The sequence below is a fragment of the Sorex araneus genome, chromosome 2 (genome assembly GCF_027595985.1).
Source record: "Sorex araneus isolate mSorAra2 chromosome 2, mSorAra2.pri, whole genome shotgun sequence".
NCBI lineage: Eukaryota > Metazoa > Chordata > Mammalia > Eulipotyphla > Soricidae > Sorex > Sorex araneus.
In genome coordinates, this window is record NC_073303.1 from 138,150,935 (window position 1) to 138,168,372 (window position 17,438).

The 17,438-nt window shown below is 34.4% G+C and overlaps 1 protein-coding gene across 13 annotated transcripts in view; it reads right to left on the bottom strand.

The window, feature by feature from the left end:
- STXBP5L (syntaxin binding protein 5L) overlaps positions 1–17,438 on the bottom strand; it is a 313,192-nt gene that overhangs the window by 34,925 nt on the left and 260,829 nt on the right. For 11 of the 13 annotated variants that reach the window (XM_055125555.1, XM_055125554.1, XM_055125553.1 and 8 more), the window contains one exon: positions 14,777–14,869. The exons of the other annotated variants lie outside the window; for them this stretch is intronic. In XM_055125555.1, the coding sequence (XP_054981530.1) occupies positions 14,777–14,869 (93 nt within the window). The remainder of the gene's footprint in view (positions 1–14,776; positions 14,870–17,438) is intronic. 13 annotated transcript variants of the gene reach the window in all.

The window sequence follows — 17,438 nt, forward strand, 5'->3', positions numbered from 1 at the left end:
GGTGATGAAAATAAAAGATGAAAAATAATGCAGTTAAACTAATAAAACATGCGAGTGCAAGCAAATAGAAAGTTCTGAAAGAAAAATATGAAGGCCTAGATAAAGTTCCTTATTTTATATTGTTTTGTTCTTTGGGACATTCAGGACTTACTCCTGGCTCAATTCTCAGGGATTATTCCTGGTAGACTCAAGGGAACATATGGGGTTCTGGGGATAAACCACGGTCAGTGTCCTAAACTCCGTACTGTCTCTATAACTCAGACACCTATTTTAGGTTTAGAATTATGAACAAACCTATGACCACCTCAAACAATACACTAATTTATTCAATAAATTAGTGAACCAATTTTTATAAAGAATCTCTAAAAATATGATCAGAACTCTATTCTACACATTATGCTTTTTTTATGTTAAATGGCAATAATTCCAAATGTTACTAATATACTAAATAGAGAAAATAACTAGAAAAAGTGATGTTAATGTCATGATAATTATAACAAAAAGTTCATATATGTGATTCAATGTTTAAAACATTTTAATGATAAAAGAAATAAAACGTTATATACCTTAGCGTATAATGATTTAGAAGACATATTTTTGTAAAATGATTGTTAACAAACAAAATGTTGAATGCTGCCAACAGAACTGTATGGTGATTTTTAAGAAAGCCTTTTTTTGAAAGCCATCAAACAGTGCCATATAGGAAACTTGTGTATTCATGAACTAGTTGTTTAAAATGTCAGCCAAATGAATGTAAGAAAACTTAAAATTGCTGGCTTTTTCCTACCGTACCAAGATCAGTCTTAAGATCTGTTGGCAGACTTAACTTTCTTGATCCTTTAACTGAAACAACAGAAAAAGGAAAAAGGCAGTTGTTAATTATGTAAAATTAAAGAGCAGTGTGAGGGAACAGTATGTCTTACTAAAATTATTAAAATTCTGATGAGCATTCAGTATGCATGTATGAAGCAAAACTATTGTACAGTATTTGTTGCCATCCAGTAGTAAATATTTCATATGCAAACAGAAGCATGAAATTACCTATTTTTCATTCAGTAAATCATTAAGTGTATCTTTACATACTTTTTCTATATTTTTTATGATATGTAATATGAGAATGATTTTTCATTAATTCAGAAAATATACAAAATTAATTTTAGATAAATCTTCCAGGTAAGAAACATTTTACCAAATGTATAAGCTCCTCTCACAAACCTTATCATTTGTAAGGGTAAAAACTGGTGGAACTGGTCAACCATTTTTTGAAATAGAAAATTCTATTATGATTATATATTATTTAGTCAAGGAAACATGACTATATCTATGAAGAATGTAATTACTAAATGCTATAATTAAATAGGTAAGAACATCTTGAAATATATTATAAATGAATTAAATTATTAAAAATCAAGTTATCTAGATTTGATGAAATGTTTGATGAAACAGAAAATTTTTATAAAAGTTTTTAGAAGTTTCCTTATTATTACATCAACAAAATGTTTACATTGAGCATATCATAAAGTATTTAATTAGAATGCATACAATTGTATAAGAAATTCAGTTGTTGAAATTATATTAGAATATTTTATTTTAAAAAATAATATTTTATGAATACTTTATTAAGATTCAAAAGACACTATGTTTTAATGAGTACTTTAGTATCTGGGTAGGTAAATTAGTTTAAAACAAATTCAGGGGCCAGAAATATAGTTCAGCATACTAGCTCAGAATGTGTTAGAACTTGGGGTCAATCTCTAACAGTAAATAAATAAATAAATAAATAAAATTCAGAGCAGAGTGATATAGTACAAAGAATCTAAACTTAAAAAATCAAAAAATGTGGGGCTGGAGCAATAGCACAGAGGGTAGGGCGTTTGCCTTGGAAGCAGCCGACCTGGGTTCGATTCCCATCATACCATATGGTCCCCTGAACACCGCTAGGGGTAATTCCTGAGTGCAGAGCCAGGAATGACCCCTCTGCATCACCGGGTGTGACCCAAAAAAACCAAAAAACCAAAATAAATTTTAAAATGTGGCTTACAAATTTCTGAACTGTTACCACATAGCACTCTCCCTCTCTCTCTCTCTCTCTCTCTATATATATATATATATAGAGAGAGAGAGAGAGAGAGAGAGAGAAAGAGAAACTTTGGAAAAAATCCCATTATAAATTTGTAGCTTAATCTTCTCTGTCAGTATTCTTGAAATTATATCTGATGTTCAGGTGGGATGTAATTTACAGCTAATGGGTTTATAAAATATGAACATAATAAAGACATAAATTTTCTTTTTGTGTGTCATGAAATTTACTTATATTTCATTTCTTTACAACATTGAAAAATTCACAAGTAAAGATAAGAAAAGTTCACTAGTCATACCAAAAAAGATGGCATGCAGGATTTGATTCTGGCCTGTAGTTCACTAACTACAATAAGCTATGCTAAACTACTTATGAATGGAAACCATAATTTTATAAATTTAATTTAAAAGGGTTTTTATGAAAGGGCACATAAAAAATTCTATAAAGAGGGCTGGTGGTATAGCAGGAGGCAAGTTACTTGGTTTGTTGAGTCTCTGGCACCACATATGGTCCTCTGAGCACCACTAGGGGTCATCCCTGAGTTCAGAAGCAGGAATAGCCCTTGAACACTGCTGGGTGTGGCCTAATCTCCTTCAAATAAGTAAAATAAATAAAATCCAATTTCGGATTATAAACATATTAAATTTTTTTCAGTTTAATATCGAACTATTTTTTAAACATTCACTAAATTATCCTAGCTCTAACTTCTGTAATAATAAAAAATAATTGATCCTTGCTCTTACTTGTTCAGATCTTAAGTCATGTAAAAAAATCTTAGAACTCCTGACTCTATTAGTAAATCAGTAGAAATTTGTTTTTTGGGAAGTATTAAAGATGATGTTGATGTTTAGAGGCTGGCAGACCACATTTCATAAAATAAAGTTTTAGTTTTGTGAAAAACCTATGGTACTTTCACCCGGGACCCTTCAACAGGAAGTTTTTTTCTGAAACACATCTCAGATTTTCCATATGAAAAAAGTGATAATGTCTTTAGAGTAGATATAACTATGAATACAAATATATATATTTGTATATATATATATATATAGACACACAGGTATACATGTTTCTGCTCCTCTGTCAGTAATAAATTTTATTATATTTATCTTTATAACTATTGATACTCTTCTCAAACAAAGAATAAAATATGATAGTTATAAGTATAGCAATATCCTTATGAGAAGGGCATTGCTATAGTTGTAACTATATTTCTAAAACTTCATAAAAACTTTTATTTTTTCCCTCAAAGCGTGTTTCCTAGTATTTGATGATTTAAAGCTCAGTGATCAAGAACATTGGGAATTCCAATCATAGCTCAACTATTGGCCAAATCAGGAACACTGAATATAGATTAATCTGAGAAAGATTTTTCCTCCTCTGTAAGAGGTGAATAAATAACATCTTCTTTATAGAAAGTAAGGGACTATGTGTAAAGTACTCAGCGAGGAGTACTATACAATAAAAATTCAATGATAGCAATAATTTTTTTCTTTTTTTTTTTTTTGATTTTTGGGTCACACCAGCAATGCACAGGGTTATTCCTGGCTTTACACTCAGGAATTACTCCTGGCGGTGCTCGGGGAACCATATGGGATGCTGGGAATCAAACCCTGGTCGGCCGCATGCAAGGCAAATAAATGCCCTACCCACTGTGCTATTGCTCCAGCCCTGATAGCTGCAATTTTAGTTAAAGTTGGCTACAAATGATTGTTGTTCTATATTTTTTAAAATGCTATATCTATGTAACAGAACACACTAAAAAATTAGAGGCTAGAATTAAGTACAGTAGACCTGACAAAGTTTTTAACAGCACGTAGGGATTTTTGTTTTGTTTTGTTCTGTTCTCTGGTAAAGCTCAGAGGCTACTCCTGAGTCTACACTCAGGATTTAATCCTGGTCCATACAGGATGCCAGGAATCAAACCCAGGTAGGTGACAGGCAAGGCAAGCACCCAACTACTGTACTGTGTATATGGTACATTTTATTTTTTTGTTCTGAATTACAGTATTTTTTAAGATGCCATTCTGTATTCAAGAGTGACAATACATACTTGATTCATAATAAGCAGATTCTCTATTAAAACCTCTCTAAGTAATATCATGCATTCTTACATAAAGTGGTATACTTAATTTTCACACACCGAAAAGCTGCCTGCCCTGGTTCACAGACAGAAAAACAGGACTACAGGTAATCCAGCTGTGAGGTGGGAACATCACTGCAGAACATGTAAGACTTTCAATAGTTTGAGTTATGATTCTAGTTCAGTTAGATTATGAGTAAGTTATCATGGCATTCTTATTTGTTTAATATTTTATAGCAATCATTTTGAAATTAAAAAACAAAACAAATGTAAGGAAATTTATAATCTTATACCTAAAAAAGGTGAATTTATTTACTGTAAGTCAAATAGTAATAAATCTGGGCAAGAACTGCTTGCTGAAAGTAGGTAAAAGAATAAACATGTTAACCTCTCAGTATCTGTATTATAAGCCATAGTGCTCAAGACAAGAGAGGGAGAGGGAGAGAGACAGAGACAGAGAGGAGAAAAATAAAGAGGAAGAGAGAGACAGAAATAGAGAGGAGAGAGTGAGAGAGGAGAAAGAAAGAGGGAGGGAGGGAGAGACAGAAAAAGAGGGGAGAAGAGAGAGAGTGAATGAGAGAGAGAGAGATAGTAAGAGAGAAGGTTGGGGGAGAGACCGTGCCTGTCATAGAGGCAGGCTGGGTGGGGGAGACAGTTGTTGGCGAGAGGAAAACTGGGGACACAGGTGGTAGGAAATGTACACTGGTGGAGGAAGGGTATCAGAACACTGTATGACTAAAACCCAGTCATGAACAATTTTGTAACTGTATCTCACAGTGATTTAATTTTAAAAATAATTAATGATTTTTTTAAAAAAGACTGGTTTCAGGATCATGGCAGCGTAAGATGCATCCTGCAATTGTCTCTTAAACCTATAAATAATAAATAAATTGTCAATACACAAGGATTCCTCTGTTCTTAAGAAGTTAGAATTTGGTGTGACAGAGGACAGGTGGAAAGGATCCCAGGTGGAGCAGGGGAAGGTGGGGAATTACAGGGCTGCCAGCCAGATCAAAGACCCTAGTGAAAGTGGGGACAATGGAGAGGCCTATGGCCTCAGCTCAAATCAATACCAAAGCACTAGTGCATGTCACAGGCCCATGACCCACTCATACTCCCATCTCCCTCTGGAGCATAACTCTCCCTCACACTGAATTGTTACTAGTGTTCCAAACTATATCAATAATTAAAAGAAAACCTATTCTCAGCAGCACTAAGTTTACCTGAGACAAGACTCAGGAGTTTAAGCAAAAAAAGTTAGTGTGTAAAAAAATTTTCAGGGTAAAATACGTTGCTAAATACACATTAAATTTAGAAAATTAAAAGTTTTAAATATTACATCTAGATTCTTTGTAAACACTGTCTGTTAATATAGTCTCACCTTTTCTTTTAGGCTTTTATTATTCTCATAGGGATCCTTGGATTCAGACAGCATAACTACATGACCACTGTTAACATGGTTAGTCAACTATTCAAACAGTTATTATTAACCTGGTAAGTCAGTTATTCAAACAGTGAAGAAATTAATTTCATTATCTGTGGATCTGAACTTATCAGTAGTTTACTGAAGTTGTGCTGACACAATAGCTCCAAGAGATGGAGTGTGTCATGCACGAGGCCCCAAAGATTTCAGTCACTGCTATTACCTGTCCCGTTCACTGTGATCCCTGTCACTACCTGGCTAACCCACTTACCTAACTCTCAGGGTTGACACTAACAGGCCTGGCATTACTGGAAGTGATCCCCAAGTTTCCAAGCACCACTAGGGAAGTCTCCACCATCTTCAGTTGAAGTCAGTCTAATTCCTTCCATCATGTTCACAATATGAACAATAACAAAATCAGTGTGTTCACAATATGAACAATAACAAAATCACAACACACTGAAAAAAACTATTTGAAAGGATTTGATATCCTTTCATAGTACAAGCTCTCGACAAAGCAGATATAGAAGAGATGTACCTCAACCTGATTTAGTTCATCAAGAAAAAATTCACAGTCAACATTATACACGTGGTGGACAAAAGAAAGATTTTCCTGTAAAATTAGGAATAAGGGTACGCACCCTCACTAAAATTATTCAACATAATACTGGAAGTCCTGGCCAGAGTAATTAGGTGAGGGCATCGTCAAGTCAAGATGGTCAGTGAGAATCTCGTTAGTATTCTCCAAGGCTCACTGGCAAAAATCTAAACCCCAAAATTACATTACCTAAAGAAAGCTGTCTGAGGTCCCATTAAACAGGTTACAGGAGAATTTGAGACATGAGAAGCCCCATTAGAGAGCAACAAGCGGCCTGTAATTGAAAGTTAAAATGCACAACTGCATCTTTGGAAAAGGGAGCGGGGGTGGGAGCAAAGCGTTTGGAGCAGTGGGGGTGGGCAATGAACAATCACCAAGGAAGGATCTAGAGGTGATTCTCTAAGAATATTGAAATTTTTCCCTTGGTGGGGTGGAAAGGAAGAGGAATAAACTGAAGCTGACACTCCTACTGATAATTCTACTCTCACAAAGGGGAGATTAAAGACTAAAATATGTAGAATTAGAATCAGCAGCAGGCTTCAATTGGTGGCCTCTTGCAACCTTGCTTGGAAATACCATCTTTGATGATTCTTAAAAACATCCTCAGGGCTTATTCCTAGGTGAGCTCTACCCAAGAAAAGCTAAAGGCAATTCGAACATACAGTAGTAACATTTGCTTGATGCTTAGGCCCCAAACCTCAGCTCCTCCCTTTACAAATTACCTGCACTGCTAAAGGTTGCCCAGAGAAATTACTAGAGCCAAAAGAGCATCTTTTTATTAGCAGTGGAGGGCAGGATTCCCTGCTGTAGCCTCATTCAGCACCAAAGGCTGTGATCTCACAGTCTTTTTCTTAACTTTTTCTTAAATCTACTTGACAATGACGGTACTACATAAAGACATGCATCACCACAGCAGAAAAATGGGGGCTGCCAGGCACTGGTAATTTGAACTGTAAGGACCCTTTCCACATTGGTTTACTGGTGCCTCAGGGCACTCACAGCCTTAAAGTGCACTCTCAGGCTTATTCAATCTTGACAAAGACCTGCTACTGGGCATTTGTGACAGTGTTCCCTTGCTTATCACCCAGGCTTGCCCAAATGTACGATTTTGACCATTTGGTTTCAGCCCAGGGCTGCTCAAATTTGACAACACAGAACTTGTCTTGTGTTGAGGGGTCTGAGGAATAGCTTAGTGACTGGAATTGACTGCTTTGCGAGCACAAGGCCTCAAGCTTGATCCCTGATGCCACTGTATTCCTAGAGTTTGATCTGGGAATTTGTGCTGTTAGTGCCTGGCAGTTTTGGGGTCTGCAGTCAATGGTGTTGCAGACAACTTCCAGCCATATCACAGCAGTCATATACCAGCACTGCAATTAAGGGGTAGGATTCCCACACAAAAAGGTGTGTGAACACTGCCAGGAAGTGTGCCTTATGGCATGCACCACAGTGTCCCCCACTTCCAAACATCAGAAGGTGGCTGAACACAGGAACAGAAGGAAAGTGAGACTTCAGTGAGCACAAGTGCAAGCACTGTAATACAGGAGTCTGACCCCTAGTAAGTGCTATTGCTGAGTATGTGAGCACTGTAACCAGATGGATAACTCCAGTGAGTACCACAATCCCAAACTGTGAGTTGTACAGCCAGGCATGTGTATGATCTCTCATCAGCATGGAAAGGAAGGGTAGAAACAAAACACCTACAATGTGTTTGATGCTTCCTGGGTTCCACTATATTCCTTTACAATAGTTGCTCCCAGACATGGGAGAATGTGAATACTCTGGTGCTACTTAGCTTTCTTTCTTTCTTTCTTTCTTTCTTTCTTTCTTTCTTTCTTTCTTTCTTTCTTTCTTTCTTTCTTTCTTTCTTTCTTTCTTTCTTTCTTTCTTTCTTTCTTTCTTTCTTTCTTCTTTCTTTCTTTCTTTCTTTCTTTCTTTCTTTCTTTCTCTCTCTCTCTCTCTCTCTTTCCTTTCTTTCTTTCTTTCTTTCTTTCTTTCTTTCTTTCTTTCTTTCTTTCTTTCTTTCTTTCTTTCTTTCTTTCTTTCTTTCTTTCTTTCTTTCTTTCTTTCTTTCTTTCTTTCCTTCTTGTTGTCTGTTTTTTTTCTTTTTTCTTTTTTCCTTTTAAAATTTCCCCCGTTTCTTTCTTTTTTTTTTCTTCTTAAAAGGCTCTAGAGTTGCTATTATACATTGGTGATTGTGAACCTCCAGTCACTGATATTTACAGGTGATAGTTGCTGGGCCCATAGCAGCTATGCTACCAAGTCCAAAGGCCAGCTGGACTTTGATAGCATAGCTACTGTGGGGCCCACCAACTGTAAACTCTAAGTTCCAGTCCAGGTTTGCTAGATGTAGGTGCTATAAACTGTTAGCAGGGCATTTATGACAACAGTTTTCAAATGGTCTAGATACACATAAATTCTGAGTCACAGGCTATCTCTAGAATTAGTAATTGTTATTCCCCAGATAAGTGCCCAAGCCTGCTGGAACACAGATCATCACCTCCAGTCTTCACAAAGACCCAAGCACAATGAAGAAATGGAGAAATTCACCTGCACGAATGAATGAAGATGAAGGCTTGGGAAGGACTCCAAGCATATCAGAACCTTCTAAGCTCCCTGATGAAAATAAAATACCGTCCTATAGATACTCTTCAAAATGAGGAAATCTACTGAGGAGAACTTCAGTGAGAAAAATAGAAAAAGCATAAGAGAGTAGGAGAAAAATTCAAACAGAAATAATTGGACTAAATACTACAGTGATTAAGCTCACAACAAACAACACCCTTCACCTCCAAAAGCAAAGGGTTCCAGAGTAGGATGTCAGAAGTCCAGGATCAAATTGGTAACCTCAAAAATAAGCTACAGTAAATCCCTGGACTAGAAAAAAGAAAAAAAAAGAATTTATGAGACACCATCAAAAGGAACAGCATTTGCATCATAAGGTTCCAGAAGGACAGAGAATGAGAGAGAATTATATTCAGATAACATAGTATCACTGTATCACTGTCACTGTCACCCCGTTGCTCATTGATTTGCTTGAGTGGGCACCAGTAATGTCTCCATTGTGAGACCTGTTACTGTTTTTTGGCATATCGAATACGCCACGGATAGCTTGCCAGGCTCTGCTGTGTGGGCGGTATACTCTCGGTAGCTTGCCGGGATCTCCGAGAGGGACGGAGGAATCGAACCTGGGTCAGCCGCATGTAAGGCAAATGCCCTACCCACTGTGCTATTGTTCCAGTCCAGATAACATAGTATACACAGATAATTCTAAACAACAATAAAAAACATCAAAAATAAATTACCACAGTAAAGTGATAATAAGTTACCACAGCTACAAAATTAATACACAAACTTGTTTTTTTTTAAAATGACATTAATAAACTTGTTGGGCTGGAGCGATAGTACAGAGGCAGGGTGCCCTGCACACAGCCAACCCGGGTTCGATTCCTCCACCCCTCTTGGAGAGTCTGGCAGCTACCGAGAGTATCTTGCCCACATGGCAGATCCTGGCAAGCTACCTGTGGTGTATTCGATATGCTAAAAACGGTAACAACAAGCCTCACAATGGAGACAGTACTGGTGCCCGCTCGAGCAAATCCATGAACAACAGATTTGAACAACAAATTCAAAGTGACAGTGACAGTAGAAAAAGAAATTATAAGACCTTTTTGAATAGAATAACCAAAAAATGTAAAAATAGAAATCAAAAATTGACATAATGAAAATGAGCATATTCCCTAACATAATATACAGATTTTGTGAAATAGATATTAAAATCAGTTAAATTAGTATTAATTACCAGATGATATTATTCATAAAAATAGAACAACAATCATTTTTGGACTCACAAAAGACCCTGAATACTCAAAAGCAATCATAAGAAACTAGAACACAAGTGGATATATCATATGTTCAGACCTCAAGCTATATTGTAAAGCGCTAATACTCAATACAGCAAGGCATTATGAGAGTCAAGAAATAACCCATCTATATGGACAACTAATTTTTAACAAAGGAAAACAGAGAATGGAATGGAATAAGAAATGTATCTTCAATAAATGGTGCTAAGGAAACAAGATAAACACATGCAAAGAATGAGACTAAGCTATTACCCTATATTATATACAAAATTAGTTCAACGTGGATCAGAGATAAAATGTAAGACTGGAAACAACAACATATAAAGAAGAAAACATAGTCAATAAATTCTGACGTTGTTCAGGAGGCCTTTGTATATTTAAGGGAAACAAAAGGAAAAATAAAGTGGCATTACATTAAGAAAAAATTCTGGGTCAGAATGACTCTTCAAAGAGCTGAATGAAGGAGTCCTGGGTTCAACCTCCAGGACCAAACATGGTTGCTTGATCACTGCAGCAAGTGACCCCTCACCCTCGTCAACTTCAGCCCAGCACTGTCAGGCCCCAAAAACCCAAGACCAAAAAAAACACAGAAAACAAAAAAAAAAGAAAAAAAGGAAGCAGATAAATTTCAAAATAAAAAAAAATTGATTATGAAATTTCATAATCAAAATGAAAACTACTTAATGGAAGAAGATATTTATAAATCATGTATTTTGTAAGTGGTTAGTATTCAAAGTATGTAGATATCTCACACAATGTAAAATATCTCAATTTTAAAAAGGGAGGAAGACCGAAATAGATGCTTCTCCAAAGTCACACAGATGGTCAATAGGAATGCAAAACAGGTTCAACATCATTATCTGGAAAAGGTAAGTATCACAGTAAGATAACGCTTCCCACCATTGAGAATGGTTGTTATTAAAATAACAAGTGTTGTAGAGAGTGTGAACAAAAGGTAACACTTCTACAATGTTGATAGGATTATAAATAGGTACAGTCACTCTGTGAAAAACAATATGGAGATTTTTTAAAAAAAACAAGAATAGAAATACCATATAAGTCAGCTATTTATCAAAGATTATAAAAGCACTCATTTGAAGAGACATATGCACTTCCAACTTAATTTCTCCATTATTCTACAATAGGCAGATTTGGAAATAATATGAATGCTCTTCAATGAATGTATGTATTAAGAAGATAAAGAACATAAATGTTATCAAAATATGAAATCATGATATTCCTAATAGTATGGGTGAATCTTGATCACCCACAGAGTGAAGTAAGTAAAGCAAGTGAAGTAAAAGAAAATGAAAGAAAATACCATATGATCTTCACCTGTAGAAGATAAAAATATGAAACAACTGAACACATAAAACAAAAATCTCTCAGACTGTAAGTAATAACAATAATGTTTATCAGGAGGAATTGGGGGTAGGGGATGAGAAAATCAAATAAAAGGGGTCAATTGAATAATGGATAAGGGAAACTAGACTTTTGATGGCAATCACTATGATTATATATTGGTATCAAATTATAATGCTGTACACCTAAATCCTAGACAATGTTATAAACTAATTGCAACAATCAAAAAATTAATTGAAATCACAGACCAAAAGCAAAGCAAAACATTTTTAAAACCCACAATTTGAAGTAAAGCATCTAAATAGATAGGGTAAATCACATAATCTCATTGATCATCTTCTAATTTACTTAGAAATTGTTAGGCTGATGACATTAGAGATGAAAGATTATGCAAATAAGAAGGATCAGCTGATAGCAAAATTCATTAATATTTAAAAATTCAGTTTTAAAGATTATATGAGGGCCTCACCCTGCTTTCATATCAGAGTATAAATCTTTGAAAGACTATTTATCTACAACTAAATATTTCTGCCTCCAAAATTTAGGTTAAATTATAGTTTCATGCTTTACCATATTTATGCCAGGACAAGTTTATATGCTCATTCCTAATATCGATTTTAATAGGATTTTGCCTAGAGGATATCCTGTAGCTTTATTTCTATTTCATTTAATCACCACATATTTGTTTGCCTTTCCCTAATTCCTAGTTTAATTCAAAGTCAATAATATTATGGCCAGACTTATTAAAGGGATATTACATTGCCTTTAAATAGGTTGTAGATCATATCCTTTGTCCTACATTGTAATATAAAATTTGGGGATAGACTAAACTAGATTAGAGTTAAATTAGAGTTTGAATATGGCTACCACCAATGGGAAGTAATGGAAAGAGCAAGCTAGAAGTTTCTAATTTAAAGTTTCTTTTTCACCTTTTTTTTTTTTTACAGTTTTTGGTTCTTTTTATTTCACTATTTTAAGTTAAGACACCCTGACTTACAAAGTTGTTCATAATAGAATTGTTTCAGATATGCAATGTTGCATCACCAATCCCACCAACAGTGTCCCCAGGGTCCCTGTCATTCCCCAGCCTTCCCCCTTGATAGGCATATAACAAATTTATTTCATATTGCTTGCTCCAACAAAACTTAAAGAAATTGGCAAATGGAATTACCAGGATATGAATCAATAGAAGTCAATTTGTAATGATTAATTGCTCTATGATTTTAACCTATGTAAATAAGGAAATTAAAATTATTAAATACAATATAGTATTCAATAAATTCAAATTGTGGTTAAAAAGTCAATTTTATGAACAAAAAACTAAAAATTACTTTCAAAATCAGTTTCTTCAACAAATATTAAATTATTTTTCTAGTATTTCATGTCAAATACTTATGTTCTTCAACTTAATTTTTTTGTTGTGTACTTTTCTAATTGCCATTCTTGTGATAAGAATAACTCCTTCTATCCCCTTCACTCATCCTTTCATATCCCTTCCCCACTAATAACCATCATATTCTCAGCGACTAAGTAATTTTTGTGGTGTTACTAGTTTATTTTCATTTGTTATATTTCACATATGAAAGAAACCAGCTGGTAACAACTATTTTGTTCTTTCTGACTTATTTACTTTGCACTAGCATTTCTAATTCCATCCCTGTTATTACATAAGGTATGATATCATGAATTTTTTTTTAAGAGCTGGGTAGTATTCCGTTGAGAAAATACATAGCACATTTAAAAAATCTAGTCATCTATGCATGGGTATCTGTGTAGTTCTATGTTTTAGCTATCGTGAATAATGCTTCTAGGAATATAAGGATATATATATATATGCATATATATATCTTTGCAAATTAGCGTTTTCATAATCAGACAAATACCAAAGAGAAGTATTGCTAGGTGATGCAATACTTTTATTTACAGTTTTTAAAGACATCTCCATACTTTTCCCCATAAAGGTTATTTATGGGAAATACATTCACACCAACAATGAAGCAGAGCTCATTTTCCCCACACCCCTGCCAACACAGTTCTGGCGGCTATAGACCATTCTCACAGATATGAGATGAATTTTTATAACTAAGCTATTTTCAATTTTCTTTCTTTTCTTTTTTTAAACATAGGGTCATATGTTCCCAGTGGTGCTGGGAAGTCAAGTAGGTTAAGTGTTCAGCCTGGTTTACTGTTATTTGGGGCCTCATGCTTTTCAAATAAGACATGGTGATGATGCTAGGGGATCCAAAGTGTTGTAAGGAATCAAACTTAGGTCTTGTATCTTCCTAGCATGTGCTCTTCCACTTTGAGCTATCTCCTATATATATATATATATATATACATATATATATGAACTATATATATGTATATATACTATAAGCTTACTTTTGATTATTTTTTGTAATTCTCACATTTATTAAGAAGAAAGCCTAAGTCTTACAACACAATGTAAGTTGAAATTCCAGTTTTATTTGCATAATTACTATAACTTTAGTTTTCTCATAATAAAAAGACTTATAAGAAATAAAGAGATGAAAAATTGTGGGTTACAATCAGCTTTAGATTCCTTGGTTACTGACTTACTTGATGCATTGAGTTCTTATAACGAATGCTTTTAAATTTAAAAAATTATCACAATTTAGCTTCATTTAAGGAAGTTTGAAATGTTTGACTCTGACTGGTCCCTAGAAGTCAATAATTAGTGATTGCATAAAGTTTAGATCTTATAGGACCTTTCTTTCTGATCACTAGCTTGAAAGAATATCCCTTTGAAGCAATTTATTTTGTGAAGTTTCTATTATCATCTTAGATTTTTTTGTTCACAGAACATTAGGACAGAGTGATAGTACAGCAGGTAGGTTGCTTGCCTTGCACATAGCCAACCTGTGTTTGATTCCTGGCATCCCATATGGTCATCTGAACCAACTAGGAGTGATTCCTGAGAGCCAAGAATATCCCCTGAGTGGTCATTGTTACCAAAAACCCCTAAACAAATAAGCAAACAAACATCCTTAATTATATTGTGAAGAAGTTTACAGAATTTTTATTTTAAAAAAACTCTACTTTTGGGCTCTTGGGTTTTGCCTGAAATTTTCTTTGTATATTTTTGACAGGCCTGATGAAATTACTCAGGTTTAGAGTACAAAAATAACTATCAAATTCTATGCAAAATTTCAAAGTTTTCGCAAGAATTTTATAAATTCCCGCTTTTTATCTCATGAAGTCAGTTTGGTCTTAACTTCAGCTTCAGGGATATTTGTCTACATTCATCGTTGAGAACAACAAATAAATATTAAGCTTTTGAGACAAATGTGAAGGTTAAAAAATTTTAGAGATATGAATAACATTTATTTGTGAAAGAAATTTTTACTTTCACCTGGCAAGTGATGTACTTGATTCCTCTGTCTTACAGCTGGTATGTCATTCCTATAAAAACCTGGTGCTGCATCAGGAGTTCTGGTAGCAAGTCCTGAAAGGAGGGAACAGAAAGTATTGGAATATAATTTCTTAGCTCAAGTGAACCAAGAATTTATTCAAGAGATCAACTTTATGACTATTTGAGAAGTTCTGTATTTTGCACTTTTCTTTCAGTATTTTGGCACTGCCATAATAGAGAACTTTCTGAACAGAAGTTTTCTTCTTTGGAGATGGAGTAGAGTATTCAAATAAGGCTAGAACACCTAGTTCTAATCCAGTTTGAGAATAACAGAACTATTTATGTTATTTTTTGACTCTAAGATTTATAGATTTAATAAATATATCTTTAGTAAAACATAAATTAATATTTGTAAGCCCTGGCTATTACTAGAAATTGATATAAAAATTAGCTTACTGTATACTGTGGGCAGTGAAAAATCACAAGAAAATGAATGCATAGGTAGCAGTAGCATTAACCTGATCCTAGCCTAGAAAAATATGTTTATCTGAATAAATTATCTTTTACTTTAATTATTTTTAGGCTACACTCAACTGTGCTCAGTTCATATTCCTGGCTCTGTGCTCAAAGATTATTCCTATGGTGCTGGGGATTAAACCTGGATTAGCTCTGTGTACTAGTAAGCATCTTATCTATTGTACTATCTCCCTGGCCCCTGACTATATTATTTTTGTTTTTGTCTTTTGTTTTGTTTTGCTTTTGTTTTGGGATCACACCCAGTGGTACTGAGAGGCAACTCCTAGCTCTGTACTAAGGAGTCACTCCTGGTGGGCTCAGGGCACCTTATAGGATCCTGGGAATCAAATAGGGGTCTGCCTTGAGAAAGCACCTTACCCTCTGTATTATCTCTCCAGTCAGATGAATAGATTATTTTTAAAGGCACAACTTCAAGGATGCAGAATAGAAAACTGAACTCCAGATGAGCAAACATAGGCCTACCAATAAAAGTTTGGTTTATTTTTAAATTAAAACATGGGAATTATTTGCTACAGAGGGTTGCAGTTCTGTGCCAGGAAAGTAGAGTTAGGGTTGATTATTTGTTCCTGTTGATCTCCTTGAGAATTGTCTTTATGAAATATATGAATTATACAATGTTATCCAGTGAAAAAGAATTAGATAGATTTAATGAAAAATAACCAACAATTTGTAAAATTATCAGGTTAATGTTTGGTTTTATAGACTACCAGTTCCATTTGGTATGGAATATGTTAATTTTGCTCATTAGTTATTTGCAACAAAGAACATAATACATAATTACAGAAATTTAAAGAATTTAAAAATTTTAAAAATCTGAGTAAATGGTAATAGGAAATAATCATATTAACTTTTAAGCTAAGAACACCAGTATTTTGGCTGTATTATTGTGAATTTTCTTTTTCTTAGTTACCAGTACCTACTCTGTTCTCATTATCATCAAGGAAGTATTTAATAGTCTGAAACTTTATTTTTTTTATTCTTTGTGATATATGAACTCAGAAAATTAGTTATAAAATCATCACAACTTTTTGGCTTCATTAATTCCTAATCTATCTTACTTAGGGATGTTCGAAGTTCGCATCAATGTTAAAAAGTTTTTTAAAACTTAATTTTCCCCCTGGGGCCAGAGTTATAGTACAGCAAGTAGGAATACTTGTCTTACACATAGCCAACCCAAGTTCTATTCCTGAAACCCCTTATGGTCACCTGAGCTCTCCCAGGAGTGATCCCTGAGTGCAGAGTCAGGAGTAAGCCCTGAGTATTGTCATGTATGGCCCCAAAACAAAAGTACAAAACAAAAAATGTGGTTTTTTTTTTAAGCAGACTTAAAGAGGTGAGGGTTAAGATCCTCAAATGAAAACTGAGAGGGGGGGTAAATACTGAAAAATTATTTTTAAAAGCTTCACTAAGTCCAGAGAGAGATAGTACAGTAGGGCAAGGTGATGCCTCGCATAAGGCCAACCCAGGTTCTATATCTGGTACCACTTATCATCCCTGAGTATCACCAGGAGTGATCCCTGAGCACAGAACCAGGAATAAGCCTGAACACAACTAGGTTTTCCCCCTTCTATTGCCCCCTACAAAAAAAAGTTTCACTAAGTCCTGATACTCAAATGGCTCAAAGACCAAAAACACTAGCATCACTTGGAAACTTGCTAGAACTGCAAGACTCAGGCCCCCATCCTAGACTTATTTAATTAGAATCTCTATGAAACTATGCAATTTTCACATTATTCTGACACAAACTTAATTTTCAGGATCACTGCATTAATTAAAAATAATGAGATACGTTGACTCCCAAGAGCTAGATCTAGATAAAATAAAATTGGAGCTACAAGCACAATATTTGCCACTATTAATCAGAGCTAATGAATGGTTTCTGATTGTGTAAATCAATACAACTTGTTAACTTTTCAAATGTTAGAGTGTATTAGAAATTTTCTATGTTCCTTAATTAGATATATTATTTACTTTTTCAAGTTATCTAAACATTTAGTTGTTTATGTATTTTTTATTTTCATATCTTAAGAGAGAAAATGATTTGTAAATTTATGACCTACTATTCAGATCTTAAAGATTGTCTACTTCCTAGTTATATTTTAGTTCCCAAGATTGGACAAAAAAA